The sequence below is a fragment of the Oryzias latipes genome, chromosome 24 (genome assembly GCF_053564925.1).
Source record: "Oryzias latipes strain Hd-rR chromosome 24, Olatipes_Hd-rR_3.1".
In the NCBI taxonomy this organism is placed as follows: Eukaryota; Metazoa; Chordata; class Actinopteri; order Beloniformes; family Adrianichthyidae; genus Oryzias; species Oryzias latipes.
The window spans coordinates 23,374,674-23,396,941 of record NC_136260.1 but is presented as its reverse complement, the minus strand read 5'-3'; the positions used below and the strand labels follow the sequence as shown (position 1 = coordinate 23,396,941).

Sequence of the window (22,268 nt, the reverse complement as noted above, 5' to 3'; positions counted from 1 at the left end):
TGTGAAAATAATGATTATAATTAATTAATTAATTACCAAAGGAAAGACTGAGTAACAGCTGTTTATTTCTCTATTGAAGTCAATGGGATTTTGGCCTCTTGGAGCCAGCGGGTACCTCCTGTTAGGAACTCCAGGGGGGAGGAGTCACCTAAGTCCAATTCTTTACCCTTCTGCCACCCTGGTCAGAGCTGCATGTGTCAAACAATCCCATTTATTTCAAGCCTCAAAATGGCCCAGGTTGTAGGTCCTGTGGCCATCCCATAATCATTTCAAGACATCTTTTGGATATCCCCGACACAAACGTTTGTCCTTTCTTCTTTCTTCAAAGAAGTTGGACTTTTAGAGTACATTTTTGGATACTCATCTATCTTCAAAGCCATAAACGAAATAAGATAAAGAAGAAATTTCACAATTCTTGGTCACATTCCTAATCTGACCTGTTTATCTTTTCCTAATGTGCACATATGGATACAAGTATTTGCTTGTTTTCTGACGGTTTAGAACAGACCCAAATGTCAGCAATAACTGAAAGCTGTAAACTGTAACAGAAGGTAAACTCTGCAAAGCCTTCTGGGAAATAGGCTGCTGCGATGACGAAAAACTTGTAATTGTTATTTTTGCTGTGTCTTTCTGTGCAGGAACTCCAGAAAGGTGTGTTTTTTAGGGGTTATCAGCTCCAAACTTGGGGAATAGGAAAAATGTAGAAGTAAAAAAGTATTTAGCTGCTGATGAATCCGTTTGAAGCACACGGTAATTAGGTTTCTAAATGCTGGAAAGTGGAATGTGATCTCGGTCTCGTGATGTTTTTACTAAGTGACTCTGTACTTGCGATGATAGATTATAGCCTATTGGTTACATGGACAGCAGCACTCCACTGCTAAACTGATTTAACCGTAGTCGAGAAAATTCAAATAAGGCAAGCAGTAATAGGTCTGTATTAACTAGGTATTTATTTTATCTACACGTGTTTCTCTTTACCGTTTTTTCCTGTCTTGCTGAGCTTCTATGCTTCTACCTGCTGTTCTTCCATCTCCCTTTCTTTTCATGTGACGTCTATTCATCTGAGGCTCCTTCTTGTTCCACGCCTGTCAGTTTCTCAGCCTCTTTTCTCTTTCCTGCTGCTCTTCTTTGTGAACTCTTCAGTCACATGCGCCACCTCTTGTTGTGGCTTTGCTGTCAGTCACAAACCGTGTCCACGCGTCATGGGTGGAGCATCACAGACAGCGTCGCGTTGCAACGGTTGCTGCTGGAAACGCTGGAGTCCATGTGGACTAAACCGCAGTTGGATGATATTCACGACTCTGAAAGCAACTCCCTCCTCTGATTAACAACCACTTCAAATGTGACAACCTTTTTGAATCAAATGTCATGCAAAACTGCTTTACTATAATTATGATAAATGTTAACATTAGGTCCTCCATTCGGAAGGCGCCGCAGACCAGCACGAGCTAAACCGGCAGGGCAACATTAGGTCCTCCATTCAGCACTTGCTTGCATTTGAAGCGATCAGTCTGGTTCTCCTTTTGCACAGTGTGAGTGTAGATTAACAATGACACCTTTAGCTCTTATTTGTTCCCCACCAGCGTTTGTTTTCTCATAGGATTCACTTTGTTTGGCAGGTTTAAAAGCTTCTCCAAACGCTGGTGTGATCCAGACAGGCCACCACGATCCTCCCTGGTACGAACCATACATGATAAGAAAAAAAACCTTCCAGCACAAAAACAAAAAGGAAAATTCTCATGAGCAATTTTAAGACCCATTCCCATGAAAATGCTGTTTTTGGTGTTTTTACCATGATCTCCTAGCATGGTTGAGAATCAGGAGCAAATGAAAATGCTGTATGAAGAAGCTAGTTACTCTGCTCCATTCTGATCATCCACCTGCAGACAAACTGATCCACGACCGTCTTTGTTTTCCTCGTCTGAGCTGGAATCTGGATCTGAACTGTGCGGCTGGATAGCTACGATGTGGATCGCCATTTTTGTTGGAGTCATGATGTTAGGCCAGGTTTGTAAGGGGCTGTAAGCAGCGGGAGAGAGTGTAATCAGATGGATGATGTGATATGGGGTTGGGTTGTTCTGCATCAAGGGTTCACAACTCAGAGGTGAAATTCTGATGAACTCCTGCTGCTCTGCAGAGATTATGTCCTAAAAAACAGTTTTTCAGATTTGATAATAATAATCAAAGGACCAGTGGGAATGGTCCTTTGATTACATGGAAATGGATCAAAAGAAGATCAGAGAGGGACTTGTAACACAAGTTCCAGCTCAAGTGTTTACATGCTTTCGACTACAGTAACTGTTTAAAGTAATAGAGTAATCTGAAAAGGCGAAAAGCGGCAGTGCTTTGTTATGTAACTCACTACAGTAGAGAAGTTTCTACATTGCCCTTTTTCCACGGTCTGACAGCGGATCCCGCGTGACGCTACACTCCTAAACACAGTCCTTAGCTGTTGGAACTGAGAGACTCGCCGATGTTTGTCGGAACAAGGAAGTGAGGACGCTAACCACGTCTGATTGGTTAGACTGATGACGTGCTGATAAAAACTCCAAGAGTGATTGGTGGAGACATCTTAAGTGATCCAACTTTTCCAAAAAAGTGAGTAATCGGCTAAAGTTCGGCAACATCAGTCAGTCTGATCAAACTTTCCTGTACCTGTTTTACATGAGTTCTAATTTTTATTTGTTTTTAATGTTGACATTTTTATTGTAAATGTAATTTATTGTTTCCCCTCTAGCCAGGACTCCCTCGAAAAAGAGATTCTTAATCTCAATGGGACAATTCCTGGGTAAATAAAGGTTAAATGAAAAAAAATAATAAATAGAAATCAAATAAACATCAATAAAACAGTCTTTTGTGATCTTGCTTATCTTTAACTACTCAGTGTGAAACCTAGTCCTGTTTGGAGGAACACAGATCTGTAGGCTGTGTCACACAGCCACTGCGTCCAATTTATGCAAATTGTGAAAGAAAAAATGAACGAATGATACTTTATTAATCCCACGATGGGGAAATTAGGTAGATGAAAATTGGTCAGACGTGAATATATGTGGAAAAAGTAAGAAAAGTTGTGGTCTTCCCATTAAATTTCCACAGATGGATCACAAATGAACTGCAATCAAACCACAGAAGAAGTACGAATGAATGCAAAGAACAAGAACATGAACCATGATTATTGTGCTGTTTATACGCATTTCATTAGAGATTCATGCATCAATTACGTCATGTAAACATGACGTGCGCCGTATTTGCGATATAAAAGTTAGACATCGGTGGTTCATGTATGAAAAGTTTGTTTGACATTCCCCTACAGACCCTTCAGCCGAAACCTCAACGGACGTCTGTGCACATGGATTGGTGACAAACACAAGAAACACTTATGAATAATATGTAAATTTCATACATGGAAAATGTGCAAAATGTACATAGCGGCTGTGTGACACCGGCTTGATGTCCTGGTGATGGTAAATGTTTTTTAGACTAGTGAAAATGAGTAATTTCCTACAGCACACCTGGCCGTGTGTCTCATGGCACACTGGTTGAAAAATGCTGCTGCCTAAAGTATGTAGGTGGACTTGTTCCAAGTCGGATCTCTCACTCGTAGAAACAGTGGCTGAAAAAGTGACGGCCGAGATAATGTGTTGAAATCCCTCTATAGGCTAATAATAATAAAGATTCATCTCCAGAGGAAATTCTCCTGATGTATTGAGGTCGTGTTGTCATGATTTTCAATAATGTTGATAAACTGTCACTGCGTTTCCCTCTGAAAGGACACTCCGGGATGAAAATGTGATTTCTGGAACTCAGGATGAAGAATTGGATCACAGCGTTTATGTGTCCATGTTTCTTGTTCATTTGAACATTAGGCTCAGCGGTTTTTGTTGATGCAATCGTCCCTGCAGCCTCAGGCCGGTCTTTTCACATGCACTCATAACTCGTTTACCGTTTCCTTCCAAGGGAATAAGAAATAAATCACGTTGAAAACAGGATGTGCAATTCATTTTCTTTATGTTCCACATGTTTTCTCTTTTAGCACAATTCATTTTTTCATCCTAAGTTTTCTTTTTTGGTTTCCAATCAATTCAGTCTTTGATTTTCTCTGTTGGTCCCAGCATCCGATGACCGGTAAAGCAGGTTGTAAAAAAAGGATGGATGACTTTTCCGTCTTTCTCATTTCCTGTTTCTTCTTGAGGTCAGAGGGACCTGATGGAGCTCGTCCTAGTCTTGTCAACAGTCTGTCAGAACGTGCAGGCAACGGGAATTGATAAACAACAATCAAACAAGAAGAGGCATTTTTAGACCGTCAAAGAAACTGATTTTGTATCCAGGGGAACTTTTGGGTAATCTCCCCTGAAAATAACTTTAAGATCCTAAATTAAGAGCAGGAATCCAAATATTTAGACATTGGAAAAACAGCAAATGAAACAGGTTTGGTCGCTGCTTGACATGGATGTACATCAGCTTCTACCAGCAGCAACAATGAAGGAAATGATGCTGCTTAAGCTTTTGTTCAGCATCTCCATGGAAGAAGAGAAGAAACCAAATAGACTCTGGTTTATTGACAAACACTTCATTACAACCGCCAAAACATATCAAACATTTGAAGACTCACCATTTGTCTTTTTGGGGTCAGGAGTTTGAGTACAGGCTGCACATTTTGTCTCTGGACAGAAAACCATCTAGATTTACAATATATATATCTGTCTTTTTCCAGAGTGAGACATAACCTTTAAAAAACATTTGGACCGGCCATCGGCGGTTTCCCCGGCCGGTTGGCTGCCTCGGTCCCGTCGAGGCCTGACCAGAGCTCTTCTAGGGCCGGCGTTTGGGGGTGGGGGCCTGGGCTTGCTCCGGGGGGGGCCGGCGCTTTCTGGCTCCCCTCTCTCTGTGTGGGGGTGGTGGTGCTGGGCCTGGGGTGTCTGCGCCTCCGGGGGTGGGGCCCCGGGGCTGGGTGGGCCTGGCCCCCTTGCTGGGGGGGGGGGCGGGGGACGGCTGTTTGACCACCGGGGGACAGTCTATCATCTGTCCCCAACTTACCCCCTTCCTCATATAACCTAATAATAGGGTGAGGGGGTGGGGGGCTTAGCCTGCGATGAGCCTTGGGGGGGGGGTTTACTAGGCAGTGACCCCCCTCCTGTGGTTGCCGTATGGAGTGGGCCCCCCCTCTTTCGGTTTTATTTGCACCTTAGACATGTAGGGCCCTTGGTAGGGGGGGTGCTTGGACATCACTGCCAGCAAGCAGCGGATGTCCTCCTGGCACCCTACCCGCCAATTTTAACCGCACCTTAGACATTTAGGGCCCCTTGGTGGGGAGGGTGAGGGGACGTCACTGTGAGTAATCAGGAGACGTCCCCTTAGTGCCCTACCCGCCAATTTTAACCGCACCCCCCTTAGTACACACACCCCTCCCCCCTCAATATATACATCCCAACATAAACACACACACATGCACACACACACTCTCTCAAACACACATACACGCACACACATTTTGCAAGGAAGGTGGGACATGGGACCATCTGTCCCCTGCCTCTTCCCTGGTGGGGGGTACGGGCCCCTTTGCAACGGCGGCTGTGTCCCCGGGGTGCCGGCTTCCTGGGCCCGGCGGTGCTCTCTCCGCGCGGTGGGGGGGTTCACATTACATCTGAGCCGGGGGTTCGTGTCCCTGGGGGGTGGGTTCTGGTCCTTGCTCCTGAGTGCTGGGCCCCGCCAAATTTCCAACTGTGGCCGAGCCTGGTCGGGCCATATTTACAACACCCCTTGTGGGCCCTCTTTTTTCCCCGGGGTTCCCCCCTTCTGGGCGGGGGCGGCGGGCCCCTGCCTCGCTCCTCCCTGGACCAACCGTGGGCCGGGCGGATGGCTGCCTGGAGTGCGGAGTGGGTCTCCCTTGGGGGGTCCTGGCTCGTACCTGGGGTTGGGGCGGGGGGATGCCCGGAACTCCTGGGTGGTGGTGGGGTGCTCGTCTGGGGCTGTGGGCGTCCTTCTCCGGTGGGGCCCTGCGTTGGGTTCTCCCGGCGCGGCGGGGGGGCTGCTCTCCTGGTTGGGCTGGGGCGGCGCCCTCTTTCCCTCCGTGCCTCCCTGCTCTCTGGCTCTGGGGGCCTTGCGGCGGCCCTGCTGGCCCTGGCCTGGGTGGCAGGCTTGGTCGCCCGGGCGGCGGTTGTTCCCTGCCGGTTCCCGTGTGGCGTTGGGGGGATTCCGGCTGCCGCTGCTGGTGCGGTGGGGGTCTTGGGGTGGGGATGGCTGGGCACTCTCCCTCCTTCTTTTCACGTTCCACCATCCATTTTAGAAGAACATAAACACTCACCTGAGCACAGGTGTTAGCTCAACAGACTGAATGACTGAAATATTTCACACTAGTTGGTTTTAAGGCATAAGTATGCGTGTGAACACTATCTGTTTTGTGTACATGTCGACAGGTGGACATTTTTGCAACTAGCAGGTGTGTTTATAACATTTGAGTGTGTGTGTGGACAGGCTCCGCCCTTTTTTTTTGTTTTTTTTTACATTTGAACCTTACCATAATGATTAACAACCAGTAAACTTGCTGCTTTATGCTGCTTCATGGTCTTATCCCCCTTCCCCTCCTATTATCACCCCCTACCCCCTCTCTCTCTATCGTCCCTCTCTCTTCTTCCCCTCTTTCCTTTTCTGTCCGGTCCAACACCAAAGATTTTCAGACATGTTTGAAATTAATAAAGTTTGGCCTCAATTACAAAAGGGGTTTATTCAGACATACCTTTGGTTTGTCTGAAGATTAATAACCCCTCTTGTTAAAGTAAAATATGTCCAACCCAAGAGGCCCTCAGCTCTCATCTGTCTGCCCAGCTGTTGGACAGGACAAGTTAAAAAAATAAAAAAAAATAAAAAAATAAAATAAAAAACATTTGGACAGGAATATGTTCTGATGAGCTTCGAGTGGTGGGTCTGTTGGTACCAACGATGCATTGCTTTCACCATAAACAACTGAAGCTTTTCCCCTTTCTGACGTTACCACAGCAGTCCCTGTTTGACCCCAAAAGACGAGTAGATTAAATCTTATTTGCCGAGGATTTTTCCTGTCTCAAATGGGATTGAGAGAATCGCTGCCCCCTCAGACGGGGTTGACATGGATTTTAATGTAATGAGATGAATCATCCACAGAGATACAGAAGAAAGATGAGACTAATTCCATGACGATGATTGGAAGTCTGACTTGAGGGTGTGAAAAGGCGTTTGGTCTCACATGCAGTTATCCGTTTAAATCCTAATCAGGTTGAGGTCAAAGTGACGTGCATGTAGATGAGGGCCGGACCGCTCGGTGGGATGCTTTTCCACTTTTTATGGTGCTTTGCCTTGAAGCTCTATTACTTTTATGTAGTTATCATTATTACCAGTTGAGGACTTTTTGAAAATAAAAGAACTAAATGAAGGAGAAGAAATGTTAATACGGATAAAAAAATGACTCTTTGAATGGAAACACAAGTAAAGAGAGTGTCGGTACAAGGCTTTGAACGAGCTTCACACCAGTCTACTGCATCACTGGGCGGGCTGTGGTGCAGCGGTAGGGCGGTCGACCTTTGATTGATTGGTCTCACATTAATTCCCACCATATGTCCAAGTGTCCTTGGGCAAGACACTGAACCCCACCTTGAATCTGGTGGAAGGTTGGCGCCAATGTTCGGCAGCGGAGCCATCAGTGTGTCAATGGGTGAATGGGACTGTGAGTGGAAAGCAATTTGGGCCTTTGAGGAAGGTAGAAAAGCGCTATACAAGACTACGCCATTTACCATTTACACCAGGAAACATGTTTCCTGGGATAGTTTTAATGATTAATTTTAAATAAGTCTGTTCGAAATGGAATTGGAAAGTGGAACAAGGTGACAAAAAGCCCAAAAGACTGTTAAAACCTTTAAATAATTCCACGAACCTCATTAAAACACCACATTCAACACCTTAAGTAAAGACTCAGGAAAATAAAACGTCAAACGCAGGTGGGCGGGGAAAACGTTGTTTTCGGACCGTCGCTAACTGACAGCATAGCAGCGTCTAAAGAGCACAACACAACATTGTCATCATCACAATGAAACATTCAGTCTCTCTTTCCTAATTCTATGAACAACTTCCAAAGAGTGCAGTAAAAGCAAATTATTTAAAGGGTTAAATACTGGCTCTGAGTTTTTTTGAAAAGACCTTTAAAGGTAATGGCAAAAAATGCATTTATAGAATTGTAATATTGATTTGGAGCGATTCAGAAAACCTGATGAGTTGTTTGTCTTCATGGCTTTTTAATGTGTTTTGTCTTCTCTTATTTTGAAAATACTTTCACTCACTCTGGACATCTTAATCACCTCACAACCCTGCATTGATACGTCTTTGTATGAATGTATCTCTGCTGATTGTATTGTTGTTGTTTTTTTAACTTAAGTTTTATTTTTTATTTTTTGTAAACAAGATAACACTAGAACATGACATCAAACAAATAAAGTCTTACAAACAAAGAGTAGAAAAGGAAAGAAAGAAGATGATAATAATAAATAAAAATAAATAAGTAGAAAAGGCAAGGAAGAAAAAAATAGAACATGTCAGCCACCATTCCAGAAATGTCATACATCGACCAGTGAGTTTTTATATACAGTCCATCTGTCCCATTTTGCCTTAAAATGTCCTTCTCTCAATCTTAAAACAAAAGTCATCTTTTCCATGATATAAATCTCCTCCACTATTTCAGTCCAGTCTGTGAGGGTTGGTGGTTCTGGCTTAAGCCATCTTCTGGTTATTGCTTTCCTTGCCGCAATCAGGAATATTTTCACCAAATACTGATCTTGAGGAATGACTGTTTCAGAAATGTTGCCCAGATGTAATACTACCTGCTTGAAGGGGATTGTGTAGCGCAAAGAGTTTAAGACATGATGGATGGAATGCCAAAATGGTCCTATTTGCGAACAGTTCCAGAAGATATGAGAGTGATTTGCCTTTACTGCACCACACTGTCTCCAACACATCTGTGGATTTGCTGATAGTTTGCTTTTAATTAAAGATGTAATAAAGAAGCGCATGAGGTTTTTCCAATGAAATTCCCTCCATTTCAGTGATGTGGTAGAGGACTGTGTTGATGCACATGTTGAATACCATTCTTTCTCTGAAATAGTGATGGACATTTCTTTTTCCCACTTTTCTTTAACATATAAAGTTGTGTTTTTCTGACATGAAATGAGGCTGTGGTACAGTTTAGAGATCATTTTGGATGTTTTATGCTGGTACGCTCCAATTATTACCTCTAAGACTGGGTTTTGTTCACTCCCCGATTGCATTGTTTTTGTGTATTATTCTTACTTGGTTTCTTGAAATAAACCATTTCAAATCAAAATCAAATCAAATGCATCTTACAGAATACGGCAGCAAACCTCTCAAATCTGTCCTTTCTGTGAAGTCGTCAGTGGCTCCGAGTGAGACACGGTGACAGACTGAACCAATGAGCATGAAGCAGAACAGCAATGGCGTTCACAGCTTCAAACGTCTTTGGTCACGTGACGCATTTGCCCATCACTAGTGCATGTTCTCCCCGTCTATGCGTGGGTTTTCTCCGGGGTCTCCGGCTTCCTCCCACCGTCCAAAAACATGCTTCATAGGTTGATTGGTTAATCTAAATTGTCCCAGGTGTGAGTGTGAGAGTGAATGGGTGTGCGTTTGTGGACATTCTACCCTGTGACAGACTGGCGACCTGTCCAGGTTGTCCCCTGCCTTCGCCCACAAGTGGCTGGGATAGGCTCCGAAAGGGAAAAACGGTTAAGAAAATGAATGAATGAATGAATGAATAGTGAAATGTGAAGCCGTGGGGGTGAACTGCTTTTTTTGTGGATCGATAGGTGTCTTTGTTTTTTTTGCCCTTGAGTTCAGCCTGAAGCCTTTCTGCTTCACCTATTTAAGCCGGTGCTGCTTGTTTATCATGAGTATAAATACTTTATTGCTTTATTATAAAGAATATGTAATTAAAGTGCCCTAGACATGAATGACAGGATGCAACAGCAGGACACAAATACAAATATGCAGAATTCACCCGGTGAGATTTGTAAATATGTCTGTTGAGAAGGAACGTGATCAGATTCATCAAGAAAAAAAGTTTTTATCCTCAACAGCAGTAGATGCCTTTTTTTTCTTTGTTGCGCACAGGCTGGTTACGTTTTGTTTGTACTGCCGTAATAGGAAACAGTTGGTTCTAAAATCCTGTAATGCTTTTACTGGCCAGGAGTCTGTTGAAAAAAAAGGGTTGGTAGCAAACAGGCTACTCCTTGTTCGGTTTCCAATGTAAGGGTTGTATTTGAAATAAATGCATTTGGGATAAAACGCAGAAATAAACACCATAGAAACACAGAACTCATTTGTTAGTTTCAGTCGTTCATCGAAAAACGTCCTCATTCTGTCGCACGTCTGTCCTTCATGGGATTTTCTTTTGTTCCTGAAGAACACCAATTACTGGAGCTCATTAACAGTAAAAAAGCTAATGTTGTCATTGATTTTTTTTCTATATAATTGTTGTACATTCCTCTTTGAGAAGACAGCAGGTAAACATTTTTTCACCTGTAGACCCATGTTCTTGGTTAAAGCAGGCGGACGTCAAACATCAGCCGAAGCATTTTGTTGTGGCTTCAGGTTTTCTCATCTGTTCAGACCAGAAATCCTCTCCCCAACACAATGCTTTCAAACATCCACACGACTTTGATCCTGAGCTGCTGATGGGAGGGGGCCTGCGTGGTCGTTCGCCTCGCCGTCCGACATGAACCATCGCTGTTAGTGACCGTGATGAGAGGAAAGGGCTGTAAATCATGGACGGTTTAGAAAATGATCGAGCTCTGACATAAATAATTAAAGGCTGATGTTTACAAAGCTGATGCAGACGGGATCGGATGCTATGACTTAAAGTCATCACCCAAACGTTGTGTTTTTAATTAAATGTAAACAACGCGTGTCATGTGATCCGTGGACAAACACTCAGCTCCATCCAGCTGATAGAATTTCACAAATTCACTGTGAGTGGTAAACCTGTTGATCTGGAAGTCGTATTTCAGCTTCAGCAGCGGTGAGTCACGATGCTCTACTGTCTCCTTGAGCTGAGAAGAGCCAGAGTGCCGGTCCACATCATCAAAACCCTCTAGAGAGGCGCAGAGGGCATCCTGACCTCCTGCATAATCACCCTTCGTTCACGACCACCTGTCACCCTTGCAATGCTCTCCAGGTGATCCCATTCACCTGTTTAACAGCCTCTTCCTGTCTGCTGCCATCAGGAAGGAGGCCCCAATAGTACACCTCCTCCCCTCCAAGTTACCACTGTAGTACATGATATGGTCAGATCATTGTTCTCAGGAGGCACCAGTCACTGATTGAGCCTTAGTCCAACTAACCCATATGCGGGTTGAGCCGTCTGTCTGGGTACATGGAGGCTCATATAGAGGAGTGGCAGGTGTGTCTTACAGGTCCCTTGAGGCTTGGACAGCCATCTCCAGGACGTCATGAAAATGGAACGTACCATCGCCGTGGGTGTGGTACTTATGGCGTACGGGTGATGCTTTCGTACGGTGTCCTTACCCCACACTCTAGTTGTTAGTGAGGTTTGAGTACTGGCATCTAACTACACAAATTCTCCACGTATGGGGTGTGGAGGTGATCCATAAATACTCATAGGACGTCCACAAAAACTACACTCTGGTGTTCTAATTTCCTCATTTCTAACAGTCAGGCTGCAGCAAGCGGCGCACACGTATGACGTGACCAGCACTAACGAGCTGCTTGTACAGTCCATAGGATTTGGGGGGGTTTGAAGAAAGGGAAAATCTGTACGGCACGCCTGCGTCTCGCCCACTTTCCCCTTACATATTGTGTAAGTCTTCACTACGACTTGCATCTTTTAAACTCAACCAATTCAGAGTCCCAGCACGGCGCAGTATTTTGGATTCGAGGGGGCAAGGGGCGTGTGGCCTCATAGTTAGAAAAAAAAATGTGCCCTCCACTCCAAAGGTCTGGACCCCGGATGACCCCCACCCTAACACTTGAGGAGCTTTATCTGTGGACAGAGATGGGGCAGCAGCTGTCTCAATCTGCAGCTTTCACATCCGCTATTCTGCAGAGAATATTTCAATTCCAACCACCTGACCTCTGTGTTTCAGGGAGGATCACCACAATCTGAAAAAGTGCAGCAGAGCTTCTTTCACAGCTGCTGGATAATGAATGGCTGTGAAGGAAACCACAAAAAACCCTTTGTGAGGATTTTAAGTCAAATTTTCCTTCAACTGGAGAAATAATTCATGTTTCAAGTCCTTCTTCAGGATTGCTCTCATTGTCTCCATTTTAGGTAGATAGTTATTTTTTTTATTTAATTGTCATGTCTTAATATAAATAAGGCGTTAAGGGTCCTGTGTGACCCCTAATGGAGGACTTATAAATATGACGTACTGTAACATTCACCTGTTTGAACAAGTCCTGGAGTTTTTCCAGATTTTTGGTGATATGAAAAAAGGGTTTTTGCTTTGATGTTTGTCTGCAGCCTGTCCTATACAACAGATTTGAAGCTTAAATATTTCAAGTCCATGTTGGTGAACTCTAGACCCGCAGTGGTCCTGGTGTCTTTGGTGTTTAAAAGCAACAGTCCACAAAGGTGCTCATTACCTGTCAGCTCCCGGTGTCAGCATATGATTCACCATTTGGAAGTCTGTGTCCGGGGTCCGCATTAACCCCAATCATTTGAGGTCAACGTCATCGCCATGTGTCTTTTCTGGCCTGCGTGGCCACATGCGGCTACAGCGCGCCCGGCTTTGTGTGCAACACAAATGACTTCTCTTAGTGGTGTTTGTGTCCTAATGGAGGAGGAAGACAACAAAGATGACGACTGTCGGGAGTCTGAGTCATCTGGAGGCTGAAGATACACGACGGAAGCAAAGTCACTGTCTGTGAAAATGTATATCAGTTAAGTCTGAATCCTGCTGGTCATGGTATGGACTAAACTCTGCTTTAATTCAACCGACTGTTTTCATGTTTCTCTTTCTTCATCCTAGCATCTTCCTCCATTTTTTGCCGCTTAACTCCTACAATCTTTCATCTATTTCAACCATCCAAATATTCAAATGTTCAGCTCTTCCAGCTTTTTCCAGCTATGACTTTTGGTCCTTCAAATCCTTGAACTTTTCCAGATATTCCAGGATTATATGGAATATATGTCCTGTCTGCTGTATGTGGTTGGTGGCTGATGGCAGGTTATGTGTGATGCAGTGCATAACTTTGCTGATTCTAATCCTGCTGTTTGCATTAGTAAAAAAAATATATTTTTTGTTGCTGTGCTGTTTTCACTTTATTTATGGTCAACGTTGATCATGTGTGGAAGTCAACTCTGGTCCTCTGTTCTCTTGCAGTCGAATTTTGCTGCGTTTCACCTCAGTGTGACTGAGACACGGCGAACATTTCGTGCATTTTACACGTAGTCAGTCTCTCATGATACATGTGTGATATACGTCACTCATAGGTGTTTCTTCCGTTCGTCATTCGTCAATGTGTGCAGATGTCCATCGAGAGTTTTGGCCGACTGGTCTCGACAGTGTCTATGCACACGTCCCGCTTCTTTGAGTTTACACCATTTATGTACATTGTGCTCTATAACGTACATACAGGATGGTCAGGGGAGCATGTCGCTGTCAGGTGATAGGGTTCTCTTCAATCACGCGTCTAATCACTAACAAATGCCACGCCTACCGTTGGCATAAACAGAAGGGACAAATTCACCAATAATTGACAAAGTTCTTTGATAAACTAATGCAAATAAATTCATTTTAGTATATCAACATATACCCCACTGGCCCCCACAATAACCTGATAGATTCATATTTTTAAATCTAATATATTAAAGAAAATGTTTGATGACGATGATGAACAAACAAATTGGAATAAATGTGCAGTAGAAAAAAATGATAAAAAGTTAAATGCTCGTTTTTTGTTTTTTTTTTGTTTAAAGTCTCTACAGACTTAAAAGATATGTTTTTTAAAAGACATGTTCTCACAATTAAAGAAAAATATTTTTACATCTGCAGGAATACAAAAAAATGCAGAAAGTCAGAGCGGACTGAGCTTCCTGCCCGTCCGTTACGGGGGGGGGGGGGGGGGGGGGGGGCTGGGGAACAACAGGGAACATTAGGAGAGTTCTCCATGGAACTGAAGCCGTGAATTACAGCTCTGCCTCTCCGTCTTTAATCGCCGTCACGGCCAGATGTGTCCTGCCAACGTCATTAAGGCAGAGTCATTACTAATTCAGCTCCTCCCTCTGTCTGACCTGCTCGCCGTCTGTGAAGATCAATCTTGTTTAAACTGATTACTCAGTCTAGCTGATACAGTCCTCCTCCAAACCCCCCCTGCAGCTAAACTATTTACTCCCAGGGCCCCCACCACCACCACCTCCACCACCCATCGCATCACGACACATGTGGGTGCAAAAAGCTTCACGTCCAAATCGACCCATGTCAGAAGAAGCGTCACTGGTGACACCTCCCTCTCGGAATGTAAAAACTTCAATCAAAGTTGAACTTTTGGTGTCATCAAATGAATCCTTAAAAAAGTGGTATAGTAGGTTTTACAAATAAAATATCAAATATCACAACGTTATTCTTTCATCCACAATTTAAATTCCTTCTTCTAAATCCTCTGATCAGGCGTTCACATCTGAGGAGGCTTGATAAAGCAAAGGGAGACACGTCATTGTGCCAAAAGTCAATCAGTTGGGACACTATGTACCATATAGGAAAGGTTGTGCTATGTTGCAGTTTACTACGTATTATTTAACAATCTAACTGGCATTTTTTTTAAATTGTGTTACTGCAATAAAAATGACAACAATGTTTAGTTTAGCCAGGTAAAGTTTCTGTGGTAAGGGTATTTGTTCCCTTTCCGTTAGCAGCCGCTCGCTTTCGTTCAATTTTTCTCCATCTTCTGCTGCAGTGTTTTGCCAGCCAGCAATTAAAAAAAATGTTTGATGTATTTATAATGTCAAGAAAACAGTAATAAATAACTTAAAAAAATCATAAACAATTGGTTTTATATTATGTCCCTTTCTGTTAGAAGCTGTGTCTCCAATTTCATCGTTTCTTCATCGTTTCTTGATTTCCTTTTGTGTTTCAGTATTTGCTCATTTGTACTGGGAATTGTTGTTGCTGTATATTAAATATAAGCGTGTCTTGTACCTCTAAGCCACCATAAGAAAACAATAAAGGTGAGACACAACAAGCGACTGAAAAAAACATTAACAATGTGGTATGGAGAGTTACTGAAGCTGTTCATTTGGTTTCCTTGGTTTTGTCATGAAGTCGATAGAGACCAGAGACACTACCTCCCTGTTTTCTAGATGTGAAGATACAAAATGGTCCAATGAATGTTAGCTCAACCACGCATGAATGTCTGCGGTGTTTGACGGCGTCTGCTGGTCACCTGTCTCCTGGTGTGCTCGCTGACTTCCCCCGGCATGTTGTGCGCGCTCTTGATGAGCGTGCGCGCGATGTGGTAGTAGTATATAGAGATGATGGCCAGAGGGATCAGAAAATAAACCAGGAAGATCATCACAGAGTGAATCTTGGGATGCATCTGATTGGACAGCGGGTAGGGCACGCAGTTGACGAACGTCACGTTCATGTTGTCCTTGTGGCCCTGAGCAGAACGAGAGGAAAGAATGACCCGTCCAGAACAAATCTGTCGGTGATTAGACAGAAGAAATTAGTCACGCATTTAAAGGACATGTAGATAAAAGCAGCTTGAGGAGTGGGACTTTCAGGCTGCAACTTTTACTTTTCCCCTCAACAATCCTACGTGTTTGCATTAGCCACGCCCCTCCAGTTTGTAAGCAGGAGTCAGCGCCATGCGCCGGGAACGGAGAACCCCGAAAACGCTAGAGGAAGACGTGTTTTTGGTGGATTACAGGAAAACGTTCCTCCCCGGCAGAAGATCCTGCCTCTTTTTGGGTTACAGGTCATAGACGGGGAAGCCTGAACGGGAGTTTGCCTTTTGGGTTTTGTCTGTCCCAAGGCCAGCTCTTGGTATGATCTACATCATTTAAATTTGTTTTGGCGCCCTAAAATATTTTTGCCCTATAAAGATACCAGAGAAAAACTTATACTGGATAAATACTTAAATACTGGATGGGTTAGTGGATACGGATGATCAGCGTCAGGGAATTTACTTTTGGACTCTTTTAAGTTGGTTTTGTTCATGTTATTATATTATGTAAAAGAAAAAAATAGACTGAAATGGTTTTCATTGATCAGAAGCTGGAAAAAGGGCTGCCTCATTTATGTTTATTGACTCATGTTTGAGGTCATTTGATGTTCCCTGAACGACCATTAGTGCTTGATACACCGTTGTGTCCTCTTTTTGTCAGCCCCGGTGTGCTCTGCACCTGAAGAAGTTGAGGGCGTTCTCCTTCCTGACTTGTGTCTGCTGTGAGCTTGTTTTGCATCATTTTTACCTGCATGGAAACAACTTGGGAGAAAATGGCCTCAGGGACCGCCAGGAGCACGGACAGCAGCCAGATGGAAACGGCTTTCAGGCACGTCCAAAAGACGGCACTCGACGTCTGGATGTCCATCGGATTCACTATGGCCTTATACCTGAGGGCGGCAAAGGGATTTATCAATAATCAAACCAAAGACGAGAATCGATGAGATAAATCTGAATCAATGGAACCAGGATTTGTTTGGTTCCAGCTTCCAAAGAGCAGTTTAGACATTTCAAGCTTCTTTTGTTTGGAAGCAGAGACAACCAATGGATGTGGTGAATCGCTTATTGAACAGCTGGAAACATCTGGATGTGTGAACTGCTTGTCACCTCCAGTTACTGTGACAGTTGAAGCAGCAGTTGTTATTGTGGGAAAGCACTAGTTTAAGCCTTTAACCTCAGAGCTTTAGCTCCAGAAATGACATTCCTTCGGCTGTTTAAGCAATTAGCCTAATTTCAGTGGAGAGAGGCAGCCTTGCACCGACACGCAACACTGCACAGCGATGAAATGTTAACGCAATCTGCGTAAATCAGCTAATTCTGATGCAGAGAAAAGCAGCATTGTGTCGTTGTACCGCTTCGCATCAAAATCAACCAACTCATGTTGAACGCGAATCAGTAAACGGTTGAGGAGTTATGGAACGTTACAGAGATTCTGTAATAAAGGCATCGCGGTGACATCTTCAGTGCTGAAGGGTTGAGCCTTCGTTGATCCATGCAGGTCCCGGTGGGTTTCGGGTTGTCCGTAGAGAGGAGCAGCTACATCTTACCAGGTGTCCTGCAGTTCCCTTGAGGCTCTCACAGTCACCTCAATGGTTGTCATGAAATTGGAACGTACCATTGAGTATGGTAAGTCTGTCTGGAAGTGTTCATAAGGTTAATGGTTGGCATGACGAGTCGATGCCGTCACACTGTAGTCATTAGTTGTTAGGACTGGCCTCTTATTGATCGCACAAACGCTCTATGCACGGATGTGCACGTGACACGTAAGCGCTTGTAGGACGGCCAGAAGATGTCCACGCAAATGACACTCTGATTGTCTAATTTCCTCATTTCTAGCAGTCAGGCTGCAGCACAGATTGTGCACAGATCACATGGACAGCATTAACGGGATCCTTTTGCATTCTGCGGGACATGGGAAGTTGAAAAAAATAAAATCTATTCGAGAAATTCATACAACATGCCTTACGTGTTGTTTAAGTGTTCACTACAGATCAAAATTTGCGTGAACATTTTCTCTCTATGGGTATACTTAGCGGTCTATGACCTTGATATTTTCAGGTTTGACCATTTTCTACTCTCCGTCACCCGTAAGGACAGTTGTTACTACAACAGCTTTTTGTTTTGGATTTAACACGAATAAATTGGACTCTAATAATCTATGTTAATAATGTAATGATCTATGTTAGTGTTAATGTGTTTTAGTAAAATACAAATGTGTGTACATCTGATAACTGAGACATTTAAAAGCAAGCTACTCCATTTCAAAAATACAGAAAAATTAAACCGCATTCATCTGATGTCCCAGTGCTTCTGCCTCCATTCATTTAGTTTAAACTAGAGTTATTAACACTCGTTAAGCTCTTGGTTTTTTATTTATGGCAACTCGATTGAACCTTGATGAGGAAGAATTAGATAGCGAACAACTGTCCTACAACAAAGAGGGAATGTACCTCCTGATTTCAAATAAAACTCAATGTAACCCTTGTTCTATCCTAGGCACTTTAACATTGGGAGTTGGGTCATTTAGACCCACTAGACAGTGCTCTGAACCTTTTTTCTTCATTGATTTGTGATCTTCACTGGTGTCCATGGATTCAATGAAATCTTTCCACCTTTATCCACCTTTGTCATGGTAGGACAACACCTCAATGGAAGGGTGGGGTCATCTAAGATAGCACAAGGGTTAAAAGAAAATCAATGACTCGGTCAGCAGAATAATGTCTGTGTCCGTTTCAGACCAGATCATCCGGAGTCGCTGCATCTCCATCTTCATACAAACTCAATCAGGATTTTTTTATTTGGACTGATGGTGACTCTGGTTCTTTTGCCTGCAGAGTGAATGCAGAAATATTCACATAGACTGGACCTTGTCTTTGAATTGCAGCTTGTTTTCTGCTCCTGTCAACGGAAGTTTGTTTTCTGAACTCCAATCCTCTGTGTGAGGAAAAGGAATCAAAAAAGAAACTGTAAACGTAGGAAGAATAAAGAAAGCTTCTCATGAACGTCTTCATTCCATCAATTGTTTCATCTGCCTTCAAACGTGGACTAAAGTTCAGCTGCTGTTCCTAGAAGCTCTGATGAAGAGCAGACGTTTGTGTAAAGTCTCCATAGAGCCACACAGGAAGGTGCTTTGCTGGCTCGGGTCACATTTCATTTGTTTTGGTCTCTTTTCGCTTCCTTGATGGCGTCTGCGGCAGACCGAAGTCTCTGCAAACATCAGTTGGCACCAAACCGAAAAAGAAGCAGCTAATCCTCTGACAATGTCTTGTTGGAAGAAAACTAACCGTATTTTTAAACTGTATTTATTGAATCAACTGCTTTAGATTTGTGTGTTTTTTCTACTGGTTAAGATGGATAGGCCCCGCCCTTATAGACCTGTATTACATCTGAACCTCACTGCAATGAGTATAAACATCCAGCAACTTGTTGCTTTATGCTGCTTTATGGTTTTACCCCCCCCCCCCCCCCCCATATAATCACCCTTCTACCCCCCCCCCCCCCCCTCTCTAACATCCCTCTCTCTTCTTCCCTTCTTTCGTTTTCCGTCCGGTCCAACACAAAAGATTTTCAAACATGATTAAAATGAATAAAGTTTGGCCTCAATTACAAAAGGGGTTTATTCAGACATACCTCTGGTTTGTCAGAAGATTCATAACCCCTGTTGTTAAAGTAAAATATGTCCAACACCAGAGGCCCTCAGCTCTCATCTGTCTGCCCAGCTGTCTGATGGGACAAGTTAAAAAAAAGAATGGAAAAAGATGGACAGCGTGACCCAACCAAATGAAGTCAGCAACCTTCCTATGGCAACCACTCTTGCCAATCAGGAGTGAGCTTGTTGGAAGGCCACACCCCTACCACTTGAAAGCGGACGACACAAATCTGTCAAGTGTTGGTCACGGGGACCAGCAGGCTCCACCTACTTTGATTGGGGCATGTGATTGGTCAGTTTATAAAAAACATGAGGATTATCAAGAATATAATTTAAAAAAAGGTACCAAAGCAAGAATGGTTTTTCTGACCAATAAAATGACTGAGGAACAGCTGTTTATTTCGAAGTCAATGGGATTTTGGCTTCTTGTAGCCACTTCCTGTTTGGAACGCCAGGGGGCGGGGCCACTCAGTCCAGTTATCAGATGAAGTGAACGGGGAGTGAATCTTTGACGTTTCATGGTGTGGTTAAACCACACCAGGGTTCACTTGCATCTCAGCCATGACCATCTGGCTAAAGGTGAGTTTTCAAACCTGCCAGGAAACAAACTCTGGTTCAAATCGAGGAGGTTAAAGCGGCAAACCCCTCACCGCCTTGTCTGAGCTGTTCTCGTTTTGAGAACCACATCCATGTAGTGGAAAAGGTCTTTGCTGTAAAAACGTCACATTTGGAGCCTGGAGGAGAAAACTAACAAGAGTAACTCCAAAGGCCTCATGTCCAACAGTTTCCTGCCATCTGAAAGAGATTCTTCTGCCTGGATGGAGATGATGTAGTTTGGGTTCTTTTCAGCATGCAGCTCTTCTTCCATCCTTAAATTATTTGTATATTTTTCTTCAACCTTTGCTCGCAATTCTTTTCCCTATTTTCTCTTTTAAAGTTGTGATTCTTGAGGCGTCCCGCTCACATTCCCATGAATTATTTCCTTTTGATTTCGTCTGTTTTTGCAAAAACAATCATTTCAGCAGACGAGGTCATTTGAAGCCCCCCCCCTCCCGAGTTGCAGTTTCTGATCTGTTCTTTTGATGCTCAAAACAAACGAACCCTTGAGTGTGAAGTGGATCATCACCCAAGCCTCAAAAGGTTAAGAAATGGAAGTAATAAGAGAAGTTAACAAGACGGCGCTTCAACTTTTACACGCCATGTTCCACAAATGACCACGGGAGGCGGGTTTTAGAAGAATGCCCCTCCCACTGACTCCTAAGCCCCTCCTTTGGGGAATTGGTTTGTATTAAGCTGCTTTCATTTGTCTTAGAGCTCAGCTTTTTGCATTATCAGGTGTTTCTTTTCCACTCGGTCTCCCAGCTTGGGACCATCAAAGTGGGCGGAGCAAACTCCAGTTACAACAATCCTGCTTCTCTTTCCAGATGTCTTTTTTTGCAGCCCAGGGGTAAAAACTGAGAGGAAAATCAATTCTAATCTAAGAATGTAATTCTTTTAGACCCTGAACTCATTTAGAGCTTTGGCCTGTGTTTAATGATCCTTTGGAGCAGCAGCAGCAGCAGCAGGTTCATCCACACGGAGAATTCAAAACTTTCAGCTGTTCATTTTTTTAAAACAACATTTAAAATAAATATTCATTTTTAATTATGTTGAAAATTATTGTGATTCTGTGGCTTTTTTTTTTAGAAGCTCAGATTTCAAAATCAATCCTTTCTAAAGTATTTTTGTTTTTATTTAAAGGAGCGGGACTCAAAGGCGTACAGGAAATGCATTTTTTTTATATTTTTAAGACAAATCCTTCAGATCTGGTTTAAACAAATCTCCATATGTTTAATGAATTACTTGAATTACAAACTTTTATTCCTCCACTGAAAGCCAAAGCTTGAAATGACCAACAACCACTGCCTCACTAATGTAGAAGCCCATCAATCATCCGAACCATTGTTTGATGACACGATCGATACCGAATGTCATCTGTCTCACATCGCCTGACATGATGACGAATCTGCCGGAATTAGGTTGAAAATCAGTCCATTTCAAATCAGACATGAGCCTCAGAGTCTGTTCACACCAATGATCAACCTGCTGAGATGCATAATTATCCAGAAGAGCGACTGCAGCTTCAAGCTGTTCAGGATGCAGTGGATGAAGCTGAATCGCTAAAAGGCTCCCAGTAAAACAGAGAAGAATGAGGAGAGTGGGGGTGTTAAGCTGGAGGAAAAATGTAAGTCGTGTCCTAAAAGGCTGGACACAGAAATGTCTCCTGTGCAGCAGAAGCAAATGTATTTATCTGTATTCTGCTGCCCCCTGAGAAAACAACGCTGAGGAATCTGCCTCTTGGTCGAATCCTTGTTGTGAACATTCGTTTCTCCAGAACTTCTCCAGCCAAAGCTGCTCCTTTGGTTCCTCGTCTCAGTTTGAGGCGACTGCAGCCGGATGCTGGCAGGAGGAACCTGCAGATTTTTAGCAGCGGCCCTCCATCGTCTGTCCAGCAGAGGAAACAACGACTTTTGACATCATGCCTGCCTCGGACGAGGGGGGAAGGAGTTTACGAGAAAGGTGATGCTGCAGGAGCCGGCCATCGTTGTTTCTCAGGTCAGATCGGGCAAAAGCAGGAGTCTCATTTTGGCTCACAGCTGTCATTCAGACTTCAGATTACACGCGTTCCTGAGGAGCTCTGCAAATGGCGCTGGAGCCAATCAGCAGGAAAAGTTCAGCATGTTAGCAACAAACTGGAAAAAGGTTTGTCTGCTCTTTCTTTGCACCGTTTTGAACATGATGCTTTTTAATAAGTTCGTTTTTTAGGATCCTTTAATGTTTCCTTTAATGAGCTGATGCTCCTTTTGTATCCTTGATAGAACCACAAATCTGACCTATTTTTATTATTCTGATTGTTTTT

General features: G+C 43.5%; 1 protein-coding gene across 1 annotated transcript in view; it reads right to left on the bottom strand.

Moving 5' to 3' along the window:
- nmbr (neuromedin B receptor) overlaps positions 1–22,268 on the bottom strand; it is a 46,560-nt gene that overhangs the window by 4,783 nt on the left and 19,509 nt on the right. Inside the window, exons 2-3 of the mRNA XM_020714679.3 lie at positions 16,469–16,610; positions 15,439–15,654 (exon numbers count right to left, since the gene is read on the bottom strand). Coding sequence (XP_020570338.1) covers positions 15,439–15,654; positions 16,469–16,610 — 358 coding nt within the window. The remainder of the gene's footprint in view (positions 1–15,438; positions 15,655–16,468; positions 16,611–22,268) is intronic.